Raw genomic sequence first — 18,184 nt, 5'->3', positions numbered from 1 at the left:
TGTGATTGTGTGCTTCGGTTTCCTCATCGGTAAAATGAGGATGACCATCGTTCCTACCCGATAGAGTTATTGTGTAAACACTAAGAACAGCCCCAACACATACTAAGAGTTCAGTTGTTCGGATGAGACACAGGACATTGGTTTGAACCATCTTTGACTGAGTTATCATGACTACAAACAATCAGGGCTACGTCTGGGCTTCCAAAGGTCTAGCAGTGTGGAGTTCTGGCTGCATTATTGCCTAGTCTTGACTGGGAAAGATGTTCCTACTTTCCTCGGGGGTGTCAGTGGAAACCTTGTCCTCCCTGGGAATGTCAGTTCCACCTTAGTCCCTGGGCTCTCCACAGGAAGACAAACACTAGCCAGATAGAACTCACTTGGTATTGCCTAGCTCTCTCTTTGCTATGAATAGAATTTGCTTTTTGACCAGTGTGTAGAAATTCTAAGCCCTGGCTAGGTCTTAGGGTTGGGAAGGAGAAGAAGGAAAAGTAGGAAGGCAGAAACCACAGTCACCCAAGGGAAGTGATTTGAGAGCCTCCCAGACAGTGACTAATCCACCACTCACTGGCGGTGGGGAGAAGCATTTATCAAAAAACTCAATTCTGAGCAGGGTCATGCCGAGTGATTTGTGCATGAGGGAGAGACTTTGGTGCAAGTGGAGATGGATGTAGTTAACTGGGGAGACTTCCTGGAGGAGCTGGGGTGCTGGGAAGAAAGGTACAATCTTTCTGGGCCATTCTGGCTAAGGTCAGCACTCTTGGGGGCTTTCTAGACAGTGGCCAGCACTTGGGGTTCATATCTGACCTCTACCCTTTCTTGTATCATCTGAAGCAATTAGCCTCACCTCTTTGAGCTTCAGTCTTTTCATCTGCAAAAAGGGGACATGTATGAGCATTAATATGTGAATGTTTAGTATAGTTTGGGTACATGGTAGATGCTCATTTAGCATTTTTAAAATATTTTCAGCATTTGACTCAGTGCTGGGGCCAGTGACAGGTATTGCAAATCCAAAGGTGAATAAGGCCCAGTCTCTGCCCATTCCAGGAGACCAGTTTGCCAGGAAGGTGCTCATGAACTGGTGAACCCACAGACCTGACCCATACCAGATATCTCGGGCTTCTCAAGGTTAGTGGAAAACTTCCTCCCAACATAGGCAATCCATCAGACCCCAGGGAGGCCTATTTTCCATGAGTGAATCCAGGCCAGAAGATGTGAGGAGCTGGTCACCCCAAAAGCCTGACCCAGCCCAGTAGCACACCCCTGGCCACCACATGGGGCCATATTTTGCCTTCCACTTGCTTTCTGAAGATCGATATTGACCCCAGCTGTTAGATCTGTTTGGTACGACTTTTTATTTGGGACTTTTTCTTGTCCTAGTGCCTACAAGGGAACATGTGGAAATCTTTGACTATGCCCGAACCCACCCTAGCAAAATGTGGGACCCACGCTGAGACATACGGGCTCAGGAGCCCCAAAGCCCGGGCTGAGGGAAAGGCAGACAACTCAACACCCACTGTGGACACATTCTAGCCTCCCGTGTTCTGCACAGGTTGTACCTCCCATCTAGACTAGAATCCCTTTCTTCCAAATCTATCATTGTTTTCCCCATCTTTCAAGGACCAGCTCAAACACATCTTCCTCAAGGAAGCATTCCCTGACTCCTTTGTGGAATTAGCCTCCAGACTCCTCTCTCTGCCCGATCCCTGGGGAACAGCGATGTGTAAACACAGAGCGATCAGAGCATGTCTGTTAGGTTTGATGTGAAAGTGCAGGGCGGGCGAGGAGGCTGGGAAGGCTGATTATACTGGGGCTGAAATGGCATTGGTTGAGTCTCCCTGCAGTGGGGAGCCATTAGAGTTCTTAACAGAGGGAGAAGTCTGGTGAGGTTGGCTGTTGAAGAGATCTTTCTTGCCACAAGGAATGGCGGAGTCGGGTGGAGTAAGGTGGGGGAAGCTTGGGAACCTAGAGGCAAGGCAGAAGACTGTCATCAGTTTCTGCAAATGCCAGGCTCTAGACAAGCATAGGCTGGATCTCCATGGGGAATTTTGTGAAAGTGTAGATTCCGGGGCCCTTTTCCCACATATTTGTTTCAGTGGATCTAGAATGGGGCTAGAACCTGTGTTTTTAGAAGACACCCCAGGAAATTTTGGTGGGATGATGGTGGACTATTCAATAATGATGTTAGAACAACTGGCTAGCTATACTGGGGGGAAAATCAAGCTTTATCTTTACCTCACTCCTTACGCAAAGGTAAATGCCAGATGGAGTCAAGATGGTGACTGAAAGGGAGGGACAGAATGGCAGAGGAGTGGGTGGGGGGGGGGGCGGGGCAAAAGGAGAGAAGGAAATAAATAAACCATAAAGGAACTGGAAGGAAATTTGGTGATATTCTAAAAAATAATCTTGGACATGGAACCTAAAATTCATAAAGGGAAGATTGACTTTTCATTTCATTGACCACATGGAAACAAAATTTTTCTCTTTAGCAAAGTTAAATACTAATCATAAAGAGGTAGAAATATTTGCAGTTGACATACAGGGTGAGGCAAAAGTAGGTACAGTTGTTAATATAATGCAATAATTAATAAGTAACAGTACAAGAATAACCTCGGTGTTTCACGTACTTACAACTGTTAACCTGCTTTTGCCCCACCCTGTATAAAGGATCAATACCCTCAATATCAAAGAGCTTATACAAACAAATAAGAAAAATGTAGTTTGTTAGAAACATAAGCAACAAATATAAAAAATAATTGCCTGGATGAAATAATTAATACATTTATGCAAAGTTCTAAGCCTCTGTAGAGATCAAGAAATACAGATTTTTACACAATAAGATGCCACTGTGGTCGGCAGAATAATGGCCCCAAAGACGTCCACATTCTAATCCCTGAAACCTTGTGAATATGTTGTCTTTCGTGACAAAAGGGACTCTGTGGCTGTGACTAGATTAAGGATCTGGAGATGGGGAGGTTATCCTGGATTATCCAGGAGAGCCCAACATATTCACAGGAGCTTTTATAGGTGAAAGAGGGAGGCAGTGCAATGGATGTTAGTGTCGTCCGCTATGGGAAGGATGCGGCAGGTGCTGCTGGCTTGGAAGCTGGGGAGCGCCACGAGCCGAGGACGGCAGGCGGCCACTAGAAGTTGGAAAGGTAAGGAAGGGGATTCACCACTGCAGCCTCCAGAAAGGTACATGGCCACACCTCGATTTTAGCCCAGTGAGACCCATTTCTGACTTCAGGCCCCTAGAAATGTGTGATACTAAAATGTGCTGTTTTGACCCACTAACTCTGGCAGTTTGTTCCAGCAGCAACGGGAAGCTAGTCCAGTGATTTCATGTTAGTAAATATTAAAGACATTGCTTATATTCCGGGTAGAAAAATAAAGTTTGGAGAAACAGTTCCCACACAGAATTGGAGCATAAATTTGTGCTTTTGGAGGAGCTATTTGTCAGTACCTATCAAAAGCTTCATGGCACACTCCCTGTGGCCGAGCATTCCCCTTCTTGGAATTCATCCTGTGGATACACTCACACTAGTATGCAGAGCATGTTCTTTGTAGCATTTCCTGGAATAGAAGAAGCTGAAAACAACCTTCGTATGCTTCCATAAAGGACTGGCTGAACGTGAATGTAGCCCCTAATGGAATACTAGCTGCCCTTAGAAAGGGTGAACCTAGATATCCACGCATAAGTTTAAAGAAGCAAATCAGGAGGTAGTTTCCTCAAAACACCCTAGGGCGTGGGGAAGAACACGTGAAACTAACTGTGGGTTCTGCGAAGAGGGCATGTAGGGGGGCAGGGGGACGCAGGAGATAGTACAATTCTACAATGGCTTAAAATTGCTCAAGTGCATTTTCATTGTTTAAAAACGTAAAGAAGGAAAAAGCTCCCCAGGCTTTCTGTTCTGTAGCCAGTCTTTGCAACTTCTGGTCTAGACAGATCTGCTGGTCTGGACCAGAGCCGCTAGAATGGGCAGAGAGGAGACGTGGGAAGCAGAAACAGCCAGACGTGTGGTCCTTCTATTGTCCCCATTTTACAGGTGGGGAGACTGGAGACGAGAGAGGTTCCAAGAATTTCCAGTTAGGAGGCGCGAAGCCAGGATTCACACACAAATTGCGAAACTGCCTTTGGAGTCGCTGTGTGGTGGTGCCGTGTGTGTGTGTGTGTGTGTGTGTGTGTGTGTGTGTGTGTGTGTGTGGCCTCAGGGACAGAATGCTTTTCATAGAAGGTCCCCGTCTTGTCCTTCAGGCCTAAACCCTAGTCTGTGTTGTTACTTGCAGCCTTTTGCATTAGGTTTCAGCTTTTAAAGTGAGGAAGAAGCCTGCTTTCCTGGTGTTTTTAAGATCAGTATGTTTTATTACCATCAGTAAAATTTTGACCAGGTTTTAGCGTACTAGCTTGCATGCAGGCATATGTCTATGTGTGTGTGTGTAACTAAATTACAAGCAAAGAATTTTATCAAGCCGCATGAATTTGGAGTTCGATTGCCTGAATAGACCCTGGGCATCTGGCCCCTGTCCCCGTCTTGCCTCAGTCTCATCTAGCTCGGCTGGTGAGCCAAGCTGCCGAGTCTAGAGCCCAAGGCAGATTCGAGCTGGCCTCCTGCCCAGATGGGGGAGCCGTCCTCCTGACAGAGCCCACCTCCCATCTCCCCTCTGGCAGAGCCCTCTGCGGTACCCACTCTGGGCTCTGGCCATGCTGTCCCAATGCCTGGGATGTGGAAGTTGCTTCCTTGTTTGATTTCAAAGCTTTAGGCCACCTTGCCTGGGCCCTGTTGGCTCTTCCATCTCTTCTCACTCCCCTGAGGCCTTCATGGCTGCAGCCCCAGCACCCTGCTCTCTTTTCTGTTGGGCTGTCTTAACAGCTAGACCTGTGGAAGCTTCCAGAAGTGGGAGCTGAGTTGTCTGATGTCAGCTAACTGGCTCTTGAAGCTCAGATTTTCCTAAACCCTAAATCTGGCTCTGGAGGCCAGACTTTCCTCATGGTTCTAAGCTGGTTTCTGAGCCAGAGCTCTGAGGGCCGTGGCCTCGGTGACAGACAGCGTGGGCCCCATGGCCCTTGTCCCACCACCAGCAGAGGACGTCTATCCCCCTGTGGCCTGTGGCTCAGGCCCCGGCTGGCCCAGCTCCTGGGCCCTGGCAGGGAAACCCTCCACCTCTGACCTCATGTCACTGGTGGCTTTTACAGGCACCCTTACCAATTCTCTGGAAAAACAGGTTTTTCTCTGTTACTTCCAGTTCACATTAAATTTGACACATACCCCCAGAAGCACAGAAGGTAGAAAAGAGTCTTTTTCTTAGTGTGGTCAGTGATTAGAAACTGCCCTTCTAGAGGAATTGAAGAGTTAAGTGAGAAAATGCTTGTGCCAACCTGAATTGTGATCCACTTTGAGGCTGAGGCCCTCCTAGTTCCTGGAGTTTTGATCCACATCTGCACCCACAGTCCCAGTTGTTGCCTGCCCCCCCCACACCACACTCCTCTTGTGTTAAGAACCTCAGACCCGTCGTGAGGTGTAGAGCAGGGCAGCTGAGAGCACTGACTCAGGAGTCTGAGGACCCGTGTGGCCCTGGGCTAGTCATTTACCACCGTGGCTCAGGCACCCTCCCTGCAGATCAAAGGGGTGGGCTTTCTGCCCCCCAGGCTTCGCTGACTCCATAACCTGGGGGGCCAGTGGTACTGGTTGCACCTCTCTCAGAGTGGGCAGGCAGGGAGGCCCTCCCCAGGGAGCCCAGGCCAACTCACAGGTGTAGGCCAGATGCTGACCCTAGGCACGTGGTGCTGGCCCAGTGAGTCACCTGATGACACAATAGTCTCCTGACTGTTTCCATCATCCACCCACCACTCCCACCTGGCTTGGGAATTGTCCCAAACCCCAGCCACTGGCACGCATTTCCCAACCTGCCCCTAGGGATCCTGGTGGTTCAGTGAAGGGACAACTGCGAGACTGGACAATGTAGGGCCCTCCTTGGCCAACTGACCCCCACTCAGGCTATTAATTTACCACCTAGTCACACGGCAGGGTCCCACCCATCCATCAGAATAAACAAAGCTTACTTCTAGCTAACGTTATGGGCAGGGAGGTGCTTTGACATTCTTGCATGAAAGGGTCAGTAGATATAGTAAGTATAGGTGACCCTTTATCACCCATGCACAGTACCTGCAGGCCTGTCCCCACACAGGTGCAGCCAGGCCCCGGAGTCCCAGACCAGCCTGCAGAACAGTGCTCTGTCCACGCTACAGATGACACCTGCCTTGTCTGACTTTTAGGTGACTCGGCACTTCCACCCACCTTAGTCTGGATAATGAAGGCCTGGTACAATGCCACCATGATGGACTCCCCACCATGAGCCAGGCTCCCCATTTCTCCTGTCCAGCCGGCCTCCTTTGCTATTAAGCCCTCAGACACCTGCTGCCACTCCTCATTGGAGATGTAGCCGTGTCCCCGGGGCCAAGCCAGCACTCCCACAGAGCAGAGAGCCACAGGCTGCAGTGCCCACTGTACCACTGCCATCAGAGAGGGCATTGACTCACTGGGGCAGGAGACGAACCCTGGCCAGAGGCATAGGACAGTCTGGCTCTGCCACTGTTGCTATGCAGTTTTTAGGCAAAATCACATCATCCTTCTAGGCTTCAGTCTCCTCATCTGTCAAGTGAGAGGACTGGCCTAGATAACCAATCTCTAAGAATCCATTAGGAAGCCACAGTGTAATGTCAGTCCTCATAGCAAGATCAAAAGTTTACACCCCATATCCAGAGTGAACGCTTGTGCCTGGTTTGGGTCCCAAGGTAAATATTGATTATAAGGGTAACCGTTTGTCCCAGTTTACCTGGGACAGCCCTGATTTATTCCTGTTGCTCCTCCATAATCCTGGTAATGCCTCTTTCACTCTCGAGCATGCCCCAGATTGAATGATACCTTCCCTGGTCCCCCTGCTGATGGTTATCTGACGAAGTGAGGTTCCCCTGCCGTGCCTACGCTGGCCCTGCTTTGGGAGGATGCCTTCTCTGCCTGAGTTAAAGGAGGGCTTCGATGGCTCAAAGCATAGCCTTTGCTGGGTTGTGACCTTCTGTGACAAACATTGGGCACTGCATTTGTGAGAGGAGTGTCATTTGGAGAGACAGGTGATCGCAAGCATCATCCACTGCCCCTGCACCACACGAGTAAGTTCTTCTCAAGCAATCCTTTGCTTCCTGCAAGGAACTGAGATATTTCTTCATCTCTACCTTGGAAGGACTCTGTAATGGACCACAGCTCTCTTTTCTCCTCAGCTGCTGGGAAGCTCCGATATAATTGTATAGCTGAGCTAGAGAAACACTGTGAGCCCTTATGATTGGTATCCCAGTGTTCTTGCTGTCCCTCCAGCCCTGACTTCCTGCCTCATTTACACTTCCCTGTGTTCTGATTTGTTATTCTTATTTGCAGTTAAATTTATTTATAGCTTGTCATTTTTTAAATAAATATACAATTTTGCTATAGTTCTCTTGAATTCTTTGTAGAACGAAGGTGGAAAGGAAACACAAAAGGAATAAATTTATAGTGTATAACGTTTAGCTGATAGGTTGAACCACCTGCCCCTCCATGGATACGTCTGAGGCCCTGCCATTTGTGAGACAATCACTCGAGTCTCTCGGACTTGTCGACTTTCTCAACACCCTGTGAAAGTGCAAAGAGCGAACCTTACAGTCTGCATCAGGAAATATCTGGTGGAAAGCAGGGCGAGGGCAGGAAGGGAGCCCGAGGTCAGGGTGCTGAGGGCGGAGCATGCTCACGGGAGAGGGAAGAAGGCCGGGGAGGCACCGGGCACACACTCAGGCCCTCACCCAGGGGACCATCACCTGCGAGGGGCTGGGGAATGGACTCCAGCCACAGGATCCTGGGTCTGGTGCCAGCCCTGCCTCTTAGGAACGTGCTTCCTTAGCAGACCCCCTTCCCGCTGTGGTCCTCGATTTTCTCCACTGGGAAGAAAGGTGGAGCGTTGAAACTGGAACCCAGACTTCTGTCTCAACCAGCTTTGAAATGCTGACCATGCTGCTGGGGACAGGAGCCCTGAGAAGCACTTGGAGCCTGAGGAGCCTAGTCTGCCCGACTTCCGGCGGGCCCCGGGAGGATGCACACTCTTGGAGGTCCACCCAGAACAACTTTGCCCCTCAGCGTAGGAAGGACCACCATTCTGAACCACTTCCAGGGTATCCCTGGGGCACTGGCTGGGCAAAGAAAGGCTGCAAAATGGGAAGAACTTGCCAGAATGAGCCTCCCAGCTCTTGTTTGGGAGATCAGGTGGCCATGGCTGTGTTAGACTGTGAGCTTCCCCAGACCAGGTCTGTGGCTTTAGCTTCGTCATGAGACACAGCTGGAGAGGTGGGTTAGCAAAGGAGGAAGAGCCATGAGCAAGGCCCATCCCGGACGCCTTCAGAATCCAGGGCCCAGGAGGGCATGGTACCTGAGAACACCCTACCCCCTTGGAAAGCTCATCCCTGAATACCCAGCCAGCACCTCCTCCTGTGCCGGCCAGCCTGTCCAGTGGCGTGCCCGTCCATTAGCATGTGGGACCCCACTGTAGCCCCAAGGCACAGTCAAGGCAGGAATTGCTGTTATCCATTTTCTAGGTTAGGCAACTGATGCTCAGGGAGCTAAACCCACTCAGAGGTGCTCACAGAGCAGAGGCTGGAGCCCGGGCCTCTTGTCCCTGACTGCTCCTGATACCCCACACAGCTGCAGTCCCCAGGAGCACTGCTGGAACTGGAGTCACCCAACAGCCCTGTGAATGTGGGTCAGGGAGGGATGGGCAGCGCCCAGCTGTGCGGAGCCAGGGCTGTGGGTTCTGCTTGCATCTTCCTAGTTAAGCTTGTAGGGACCTCACTGGCTTTCGCAGAGCCAGAGATGCCCAGGCTGTGGACCAGTCACAGTAACTCTCTCTTCTCTTGTGTGTCTGTGTGTGTTTCTGTGTGTGTGTTTTTGTCACGTAGAAGAGCGTGAGCTCCCCTCCACGGCTGTCGATCTCCAACACAGGGCTAAAGGGGAAGAGAGGCAGACAGAGCCACCTGCGGCCTCCAGCGTGGCTCCTCTCCTGCCGGGACCAGGGATGACTGGGCCACGCACACAGACGTCTCTGGCCTTCAGCAGTTCGCGTAGCACACCAGGGACTTGTGGGGGGCCACTTGTCACTGCCAACTGAGACAACATGATGGCAACACTGACGTCCTTCATGATGCTGCTGCAACAGACATTCAGGCAGAAAGTGCTGGCGCATTTTCTGTCTACAAAGTAAAGGGCCATGCCTCACCGAAGTGACTAGCTCAAGCCCTGATGACTTGCTCTGAGTCCACTCACAGCCAGTGACACTTGCAGAAAACCCCCAAAGCCGTCTTGGGTTTGGCTTCCTCCGCTCTTGACCCATGTGGCCAAAGCCAGACGCCTTCTCGGGACACTCGGATTACCCATAAATGCAGCCTACCCTGACCCTCCCTCAATAGCATCTGAAGTCTCTGTGGAGGTCATGGATCCTGAACAAAGTGTCAAGGGCACCAAGAAGGCTGAGGGAAGTCCCCGGAAGCGGCTGACCAAAGGAGAGGCTGTTCAGGCCAGCATCTCGGCCGGTGCGCCGTACCCAGGCAGCAGCACAGCGGCCGCCCCCGAAGGCCCCGTGCAAGAGCTCCTAGCCCCACAGCCCTTCCCAGGCCCCTCGCCGGTCCTTAGGGAAGGCTCTCAGGAGAAAGCGGGCCAGCAGCAGAAGCCCTCCAAGAGGCCCTCCATCGAAGCCTCTGTCCACATCTCGCAGCTTCCGCAGCACCCTCTGACACCAGCATTCATGTCGCCTGGCAAACCTGAGCATCTCCTGGAGGGGTCCACGTGGCAACTGGTCGACCCCATGAGACCTGGACCCTCAAGCTCCTTCCTGAGCCCTGGGCTCCATCCTCAGGGCCAGCTCCTCCCTACCCATGCCTCCATCATCCCCCCCGAAGACCTGCCTGGGATCCCCAAAGTCTTCGTGCCCCGTCCCTCCCAGGTTCCCGTGAAGCCCACGGAGGAGGCACACAAGAAGGAGAGGAAACCCCAGAAACCGGGCAAGTACATCTGCCAGTACTGCAGCCGGCCCTGTGCCAAGCCCAGCGTGCTCCAGAAACACATCCGCTCACACACGGGCGAGAGGCCCTACCCCTGCGGCCCCTGTGGCTTCTCCTTCAAGACCAAGAGTAACCTCTACAAGCACAGGAAGTCCCATGCCCACCGCATCAAAGCCGGCCTGGCCTCGGGAGTGGGCAGCGAGATGTACCCCCCGGGGCTGGAGATGGAGAGGATCCCAGGGGAAGAGTTTGAGGAGCCCACCGAGGGAGAAAGCACCGATTCGGAGGAGGAAACGGGCACCACGTCTGCCCACCACACGGAGCTCTCCCCTAGGCCCAAGCACCCCCTCCTGTCCAGCGGTCTGTACAGCTCTGGGAGCCAGGGTTCTAGCCACGAGCGCTGTTCCCTGTCCCAGTCCAGCTCAGCCCAGTCGCTCGAGGACCCCACCCCGTTTGCGGAACCCTCATCCGAACACCCCCTGAGCCATAAACCTGAGGACACCCACACCATAAAGCAGAAGTTGGCCCTCCGCTTGAGCGAAAGGAAAAAGGTGATCGACGAGCAGGCGTTCCTGAGCCCGGGCAGCAAAGGCAGCACTGAGTCCGGGTACTTCTCCCGCTCGGAGAGCGCCGAGCAGCAGGCCAGCCCCCCGAACACCAGCACCAGGTCCTACGCGGAGATCATCTTCGGCAAGTGCGGGCGGATCGGGCAGCGGGCCGCCATGCTGACGGCCACCTCCACCCAGCCCCTGCTGCCGCTGTCCACCGAAGACAAGCCCAGCCTGGTGCCTTTGTCTGTGCCCCGGACGCAGGTCATCGAGCACATCACCAAGCTCATCACCATCAACGAGGCCGTGGTGGACACCAGCGAGATCGACAGCGTGAAGCCCAGGAGGAGCTCGCTATCGCGGCGCAGCAGCATGGAGTCGCCCAAATCCAGCCTCTACCGGGAGCCCCTGCCGTCCCACGGCGAGAAGACCAAGCCCGAACAATCACCGCTGAGCCTCCAGCACCCGCCCAGCACCACCCCCCCTGTGCCTCTGCTGAGAAGCCACTCAATGCCTTCTGCGCCCTGCACCCTCAGCACCCCCCACCACACTTTCCGCGGGAGCTACTCCTTCGATGACCACATCGCCGACTCCGAAGCCCTGGGCCGCAGCAGCCAAGTGTTTACCTCCCACCCCCGGATGCTCAAGCGCCAGCCGGCCATTGAACTCCCTTTGGGAGGGGAGTTCTGTTCCGAGGAGGCAGGGCCAAGTGGCAAGGACACGGCCCCCAAACCCGCAGAGGAGACGGAACCCAAGGAAAGTGAACTCACCAAAAAGACCAAGAAGGGCTTGAAAACAAAAGGGGTCATCTATGAATGTAACATCTGTGGTGCTCGGTACAAGAAGAGGGACAACTACGAGGCCCACAAGAAATACTACTGCTCGGAGCTTCAGATCGCCAAGCCCGTGTCTGCAGGTGCTCACGTGTCCCTGGAAGCCGAGAAGAGTCAGGCCGAGCACGAGCCCTGGTCCCAGATGATGCACTATAAACTGGGGACCACCTTGGAGCTCACTCCGCTGAGGAAGAGGAGGAAGGAGAAGAGCCTCGGGGACGAGGAGGAGCCACCTGCCTTCGAGTTGACAAAAACGCAGTTCGGCGGCCCCAGGCCGTCCGACGCCGCGCGGAGTGTCCCCCCGGAGTCCGCCAAGTCACCAGCAGAACCAAGTAAATCAGCGCCCTCCCTGGAGGGACCCTCGGGCTTCCAGCCAAGGACGCCCAAGCCGGGGCCCAGTTCAGAATCAGGAAAGGAGAGGAGAGCAACGTCCAAAGAAATTTCTGTCATCCAGCACACCAGCTCCTTCGAGAAGTCAGATTCTCTGGAGCAGCCCAGCGGCTTGGAAGGGGAAGACAAGTCTCCGGCCCCCGCCCCGTTCTCATCACCCCCACCCACCCCGCACGGACGCCCGGCTCACTCCCTGCAGCCCAAGCTGGTCCGCCAGCCCAACATTCAGGTTCCTGAGATCCTGGTAACCGAGGAGCCCGACCGGCAGGACACAGAGTCAGAGCCGCCCCCTAAGGAGCCCGAGAAGACAGAGGAGTTCCAGTGGCCCCAGCGCAGCCAGACTCTTGCCCAGCTCCCCGCTGAGAAGCTGCCACCAAAAAAGAAGAGACTGCGCCTGGCGGAGATGGCCCAGTCGTCGGGGGAGTCCAGCTTCGAGTCCTCTGTGCCTCTGTCCCGCAGCCCAAGCCAGGAGAGCAGTGTCTCTCTGAGCGGGTCCAGCCGCTCCGCCTCTTTTGAGAGGGACGACCACGGGAGAGCGGAGGCCCCCGGGCCCTCATCCGACACGCGCCCCAAACCCACGGGCACACACATGCTGACCGTCCCCAGCCACCACCCGCACGCCCGGGAGATGCGGAGGTCCGCCTCCGAGCAGAGCCCCAACGTCTCCCACGCTGCCCACATGACGGAGAGGCGCAGCAAATCCTTCGACTGCGGCAGCTTGTCCCTGGCGGGCCCTGCCACCCCGGTGCCGGTGGCTCCCACAGCCCCAGCGGCCCCAGCGGCCCCAGCGGCCCCCCCAGAGAGGAGAAAATGCTTTCTGGTGAGACAGGCCTCTCTGAGCAGGTTTCCAGAAACAGAGCTGGAGGCCGCCCCCAAGGGAAGACAGGAGAGTGAGGAACCAAAACCCTCCTCCAGTAAAACTTCGGCCAAAAGCTCACTGCCCCAGATTTCCTCAGTGGCCACCTCACACGCTGGGCACATGGGAGGCAAGAGCCAGGTGCAGGACAGACCGCCACTGGGGTCCACACCGCCCTACACAGAAGCCCTGCAGGTGTTCCCCCGCCCCGGTGCCCAGCTCCCCCTGCATGAGAAGCCGTGCCTGCCCCCGCCTGTCTCCCTCTTCTCCTTCCAGCACCTCCTGCAGCATGAGCCCGGGCAGTCTTCAGACTTCTTCTCCACCCAGGCCATGTCCAGCCTCCTCTCCTCACCGTACTCCATGCCCCCCGTTCCTCCCTCTTTATTTCAAGCTTCGCCACTTCCTCTCCAACCCACTGTTTTGCACCCAGGCCAGCTCCACGTGCCCCAGCTCCTGCCTCACCCGGCCAGCATCCCCTTCCGGCAGCCCCCTTCGTTTCTGCCCATGCCGTACCCATCCTCCTCGGCACTCTCTTCTGGGTTTTACCTGCCTCTGCAATCCCAGTTTGCCCTTCAGCTCCCCGGTGATGTGGAAAGCCGTCTGCCGCAGATCAAAACCAGCCCGGCCCCACTGGCCATGAGAACGGCCGGCCTCTCCCCCAGCACAGAGTACAGCAGTGACGTCCAGCTGCCCCCCGTGGCTCCCACAGCCAGCTCCTCCGCGCCCACGTCAGCCCCTCCGCTGGCCCTGCCCGCCTGCCCAGATGCCATGGTGTCCCTGGTTGTGCCGGTCCGAATTCAGACCAACATGCCGTCCTACGGGAGCGCCATGTACACCACCCTGTCCCAGATCCTGGTCACCCAGTCCCAAGGCACCTCGGCGACCATAGCTCTTCCCAAGTTCGAGGAGCCCTCGTGCAAAGGGACGGCAGTGTGTGGGGCAGACGTGCACGAGGCCGGACCCGGGCCGGCAGGGCTAAGTGAGGAGCTGAGCCGAGGCTTCCAGACTCCATACCTGCGAGTGCCTGTGACAGTACCCGACAGAAAAGGTACTTCCCTGTCCTCGGAGAGTGTCTTGAGCCTGGAGGGGAGTTCTTCGACGGTTGGGGGAAGCAAACGTGTGCTTTCGCCGGCTGGCAGCCTTGAACTTACCATGGAAACCCAGCAGCAAAAACGGGTGAAGGAAGAGGAGGCTTCCAAGGCAGATGAAAAACTAGAACTGGTAAAACCGTGCAGTGTGGTGCTTACCAGCCCTGAGGGTGGCAAGAGGCCAGAGAGACCCCCCTTGGGCAGCCAGGGCCAGGGCAGGAGGGAGCTAGAGTTGCTGTCCAGCCTGCCCACAGATCCATCTGACCCAAAGGAAATTCCTCCCCTTCCTCATCCCACACGACCCCACGTGACAGCTCCGGGTTCAGAGGCTTCGAAAGAGCACGCGCAGCCCTCTGGCAAACCTCACCGAAGAGGGCTGCCCGCTCTGAGTGTGAAGAAAGAAGATTCCAAGGAACAACCTGACCTCCCTTCACTGGCACCTTCCAGCTCCCAGCTTCCTCTGTCAGAAACGTCCCCCAAACCAGCCAAGTCTCAAGAAGGTACGGACTCAAAGAAGGTACTGCAGTTCCCCAGCCTCCACACAACCACTAATGTCAGTTGGTGCTATTTAAACTACATTAAGCCAAATCACATCCAGCACGCAGATAGGAGGTCCTCTGTTTACGCTGGTTGGTGCATAAGTTTGTACAACCCCAACCTTCCGGGGGTTTCCACTAAAGCTGCTTTGTCCCTCCTGAGGTCTAAGCAGAAGGTGAGCAAAGAGACATACACCATGGCCACAGCTCCGCATCCTGAGACGGGAAGGCTCGTGCCATCCAGCTCCCGCAAGCCCCGCATGACAGAGGTAAGTTCAGTGTTAGTTTTCCTCTCCCCTTGATTTTTTAAAAAACCTTGTCTGAGCTTTTAAGGCCACAGAGTCCTCCGGTTCCACCGGCAAAACTAGAGCTGGAGGAGTGGGCGGATTTCCTCTCTGTCGGCTGGATCAGTCACCTTACCAGGAAACATTCAGTGGTTTCCTTTGTCAGTGCGTCCCTCACGCCATTGGAATAGATACATGTCAGTAAAATGAGCTTTGAAGGGATCCTGCTTTCCCATTGGCTGCTATTGTAAAATGAGACCCGCGCCCTCAGCAAGGAAAAGCAAAAAACAAAAAACATCTCCAAAAGGCTGTTTGGAAAACTTGGCCTACAGCAATGTTAGAACTTTATACCATTCCATCTTATGATTCTTCCTGCCCTGTTAGTCTTTTCCTGCTTTCCTTCTTTGTACACCTGCTGTTTCTGTTTTCTGGTACCGCTGGAAATCTCATCTCCAGAGATTCTTTTCTGTGAGTAGGAGAGCAGATAGAGCTGGGCTGCAATATCCCTCTTTACCAGTAGGTGGCAATGCCACTCACAGCGTGACCTAGCTATGCTGTGTGTAGCACTGGCCCAACTAAAGGGACACATGTACTCTTCCGTTGCCTCAGACCCAAGGCTGCATCAGGGACTATATAGAATCAACAGGTCCCTGCAGGTTCAAGAAGTTTAAAATTTGGAAAATGACACCTCCATGACAAGGCCAGCCTGCGGATTCAGGCCATGATGTATGATGCCGACTTAGTGTTTGTGGACTAACAGTCAGTCGGTCGGTTGGGCAGCCTCACTGTGCCAGGCGCTGTGCTCGGCCCTTGGACCCAGCCAACGTTCATCTCCACCTGGGGCAGGGGGCGGGGTGGGGGGCAGGACCACCTCCATTCTACAGACGATGGAACTGAGAATCAGAGGGTGAGAGAAGGCAAGGTCCCACGGCACATTTTTGGCACACCCAGACCTGTCTGACTCCAGAAACTCTATTTTTCTTCTTTTACTCATTTAAGAAAAGAAAGCCTTCAAGTAATTCTTCAGACTGGGTGATTTGACCAAATCAGGCATCCATCTCCTGAACTAAATTCACATTACAGACAAATGAACAAAACCGTGTTCTCGAACTCTCCTCTAGTCACATCCTCCTCTGTTCTGTGCATTCAACTTGTCCTTAGCTCAGCTGCACATTCTTCGCAGAATTGTTTCCCAGGTTTTTTCTGTAAATGTTCTTGTCAGTCTACTGACATCCCTAAGCGAGATCTCCGCTTCTGCAATAAACAACATTACTGGTTCAGTCTCCGGTGTGGCTCACCGGCTACAGAGCATCCCCAGATGCTGTTGTTGTTACGCTCACACTTACAGCTATTTGTGCACCTGACATGGCACACGGGTGCTGTGCTACACTTTACCTTTACCCCCACAACCACCTGGGACCCCATGGCCACTCTGTGAGTGAGAAGGCAAAGGACATGGAAATTGGGTAGGTGGCACCTGGCTGCACAGTAAGTGGCAGAGCCCGGGTTCAAAACCAGTGCTCACTCCAGAGCCCTCCCAGATGCTCTGGACTGCCTCTCCGTTGTAATGACTGCATACTTAAAAGGCCATTTAATGAGAAGAAAGAGTTAATTTGGCTTAATTTGGTTTGGCAGTCATTGCTTTGAAATTTGAAATTCTTAAAATGAGCCAAAACCTGCAAACTTTTTCTTGGAATGATGCCAGTTGGCTGCCCAGTGTGCTCCGTACCAGCATGCAGTGGCCCATGAGCTGCCGGAACTCAGGTTCCCTGACTCTCAACCAGTGACCTTGCTGCTCGGCCCCAGCACCTCCTTGTCGGGGCAGATGTGGTGGCAGGCACAGGGGACCGCAATTCTTAGACTGTCCCAGCACCAGGACACACAGTTGTTTCCCCTGCTGGCCGCGAGCAGTGCAGTGTCTCATGACCTTCGTGACAGTGGCATGAAGTAGGATGAGAATCTCATTCCCAGCACTGCTGGCTCCAGCCACTAGCCCAGCATCGCTGTTTCCTCTCTGTGGGTGCACCCACCCCCTGCTGCCATCAGGGGGTCTAAAAGACACGCTCTCATGGAGCCAGCTCTCCCCACTGAGGCCTGTGACGAGAATAGGTTCCTTCAGACAAACAGCCCAGAGCCTGCCCACCCTCAGGGGCACACCCATCAGTGGGCCAGCACAGCCTCTGTGTGCCTGGCTCTGGGAGGTCTCATTGGTTGGGGCTCTCAGGAAACCTGTGTTCTGCTCCCAGCAATGCTCTTACCCTGCTGGGTAACCTTGACTCTCTGATCTGTAAAACAGAATTGGACAGGTTAATCTCCACGGGCAGAGTCTTGTTTTGGGCACTGGCCTGACCCAGGAAACCAAGATGAGGCCCCGTCCCCCGCAGCTCCCTGACCAGTGCAGAGGAGAGAGCAAACACAGCTCTCGTGGGAAGGCCCGGTCTTCCCCTGCGAAAGCCCTGGTCCCAGTTTTGACACCAACTAACCACGTGCCTTTGAATAGGGGCCTTTACCTCTCAGGGGGTCAGCTTCCTTCTCTCTGTGAAGTGGGGTCACAGCACCTCTCCACAGGCTAGCGTGGAGATGAAGTGAGCCACGATTGGGTGTGAGCATGCAATGCCATTGAAGGCATCATTCCATTACGACCATGTAACCAGCAATGATTTTGTCCCTCCTGCGGTGGGCCAGGTTCACCTCCCTTCGCTGGTTTCCCCGGAAGGCCAGAAAGATATAGCTAGAGTGGAGAAGGAAGAAGAGAAGCGAGGGAAGCCGGAGGAGGACACTCCTGCCTCCAAGAGAGGGGAGCCGGCGAGGATCAAAATCTTCGAAGGAGGGTAAGAATCCTGTTCAGTTCACAATGTCTGCTTCCCATGGAGGAAGAGCTCATGCCCAGCCAGCAGGCTGGGGTCGGCCCATCTGTGTTCAGAGGTGGTGAGCGTCTCAACCGGCAGGGCCGTGACCAGGGACCCTGGGGTTCCAGCCGTGCCTTCCAGCAGACGCCACCATTGTGGGATGCACAGGCCACCTCTGTTTCAGAGCACGAGGCTCCTTGGTGGGGGCGGGGCACCCGGAACGGTGGGCGGGCTGGTCTGGGTCTCCATCCAGCCCCTCACCCCTCAGGAGCTGGTGGGTTTCCGGTCCTGCACTGGGCTGGACAGCGACTCCCCCAGGCTCTCTCCAGACCTCCGTTTACCTTGGTGTATGCTCCCAAAAAGTCACGTCTGTCTGCCCAAGCAGCCACCTGGGTATGCTCGCTGTCCCACAGGGGACTCGTACTCTGCCCATGAGGCTGTTTGCAGGGCCGATAGCTAGTCGACATGGCCAGCTGTGTACACCTGTCTCCATCCCGACTGGCCGGGGTCCAGGGCTCATTGGGTGGTAAATACTTACTGGAATCTCACCCCTGGATTCTCACCTCCGTGCTTGTCCTTGGGAACCTAACAATGTAAACATCTCGGAACTCATGACAGTGGGTCCTCCGGGCTCCAGGGGGTGCCTTGTTTCAGGTTCGCTTTGTGACAGTGTCGTGCAAGCTGTGTTCTGTGTAGCCCTGTGTTTGCTCCCAGGGACATTGGTGTCAGGT

The 18,184-nt window shown here is 54.4% G+C and overlaps 1 protein-coding gene across 4 annotated transcripts in view; it reads left to right on the top strand.

Annotated features, from left to right (window-relative positions):
* The window catches only part of HIVEP3 (HIVEP zinc finger 3), a 427,770-nt gene that overhangs the window by 369,237 nt on the left and 40,349 nt on the right, over positions 1-18,184 (top strand). For 3 of the 4 annotated variants that reach the window (XM_045858485.1, XM_045858482.1, XM_045858483.1), the window contains 2 exons: positions 8,972-14,589; positions 17,290-17,435. In XM_045858485.1, the coding sequence (XP_045714441.1) occupies positions 9,502-14,589; positions 17,290-17,435 (5,234 nt within the window). In that variant the 5' untranslated portion in view covers positions 8,972-9,501. Of the gene's footprint in view, positions 1-1,044; positions 1,126-8,971; positions 14,590-17,289; positions 17,436-18,184 lie in introns of all 4 variants that reach the window. The other variant, XM_045858484.1, reaches the window with a different exon arrangement.

Source organism: Phyllostomus hastatus, unplaced genomic scaffold, assembly GCF_019186645.2.
Source record: "Phyllostomus hastatus isolate PE091 unplaced genomic scaffold, TTU_PhHast_1.1 phas_scaffold_182, whole genome shotgun sequence".
NCBI classification, from domain to species: Eukaryota; Metazoa; Chordata; class Mammalia; order Chiroptera; family Phyllostomidae; genus Phyllostomus; species Phyllostomus hastatus.
This window is presented reverse-complemented; position numbering and strand designations above follow the sequence as displayed.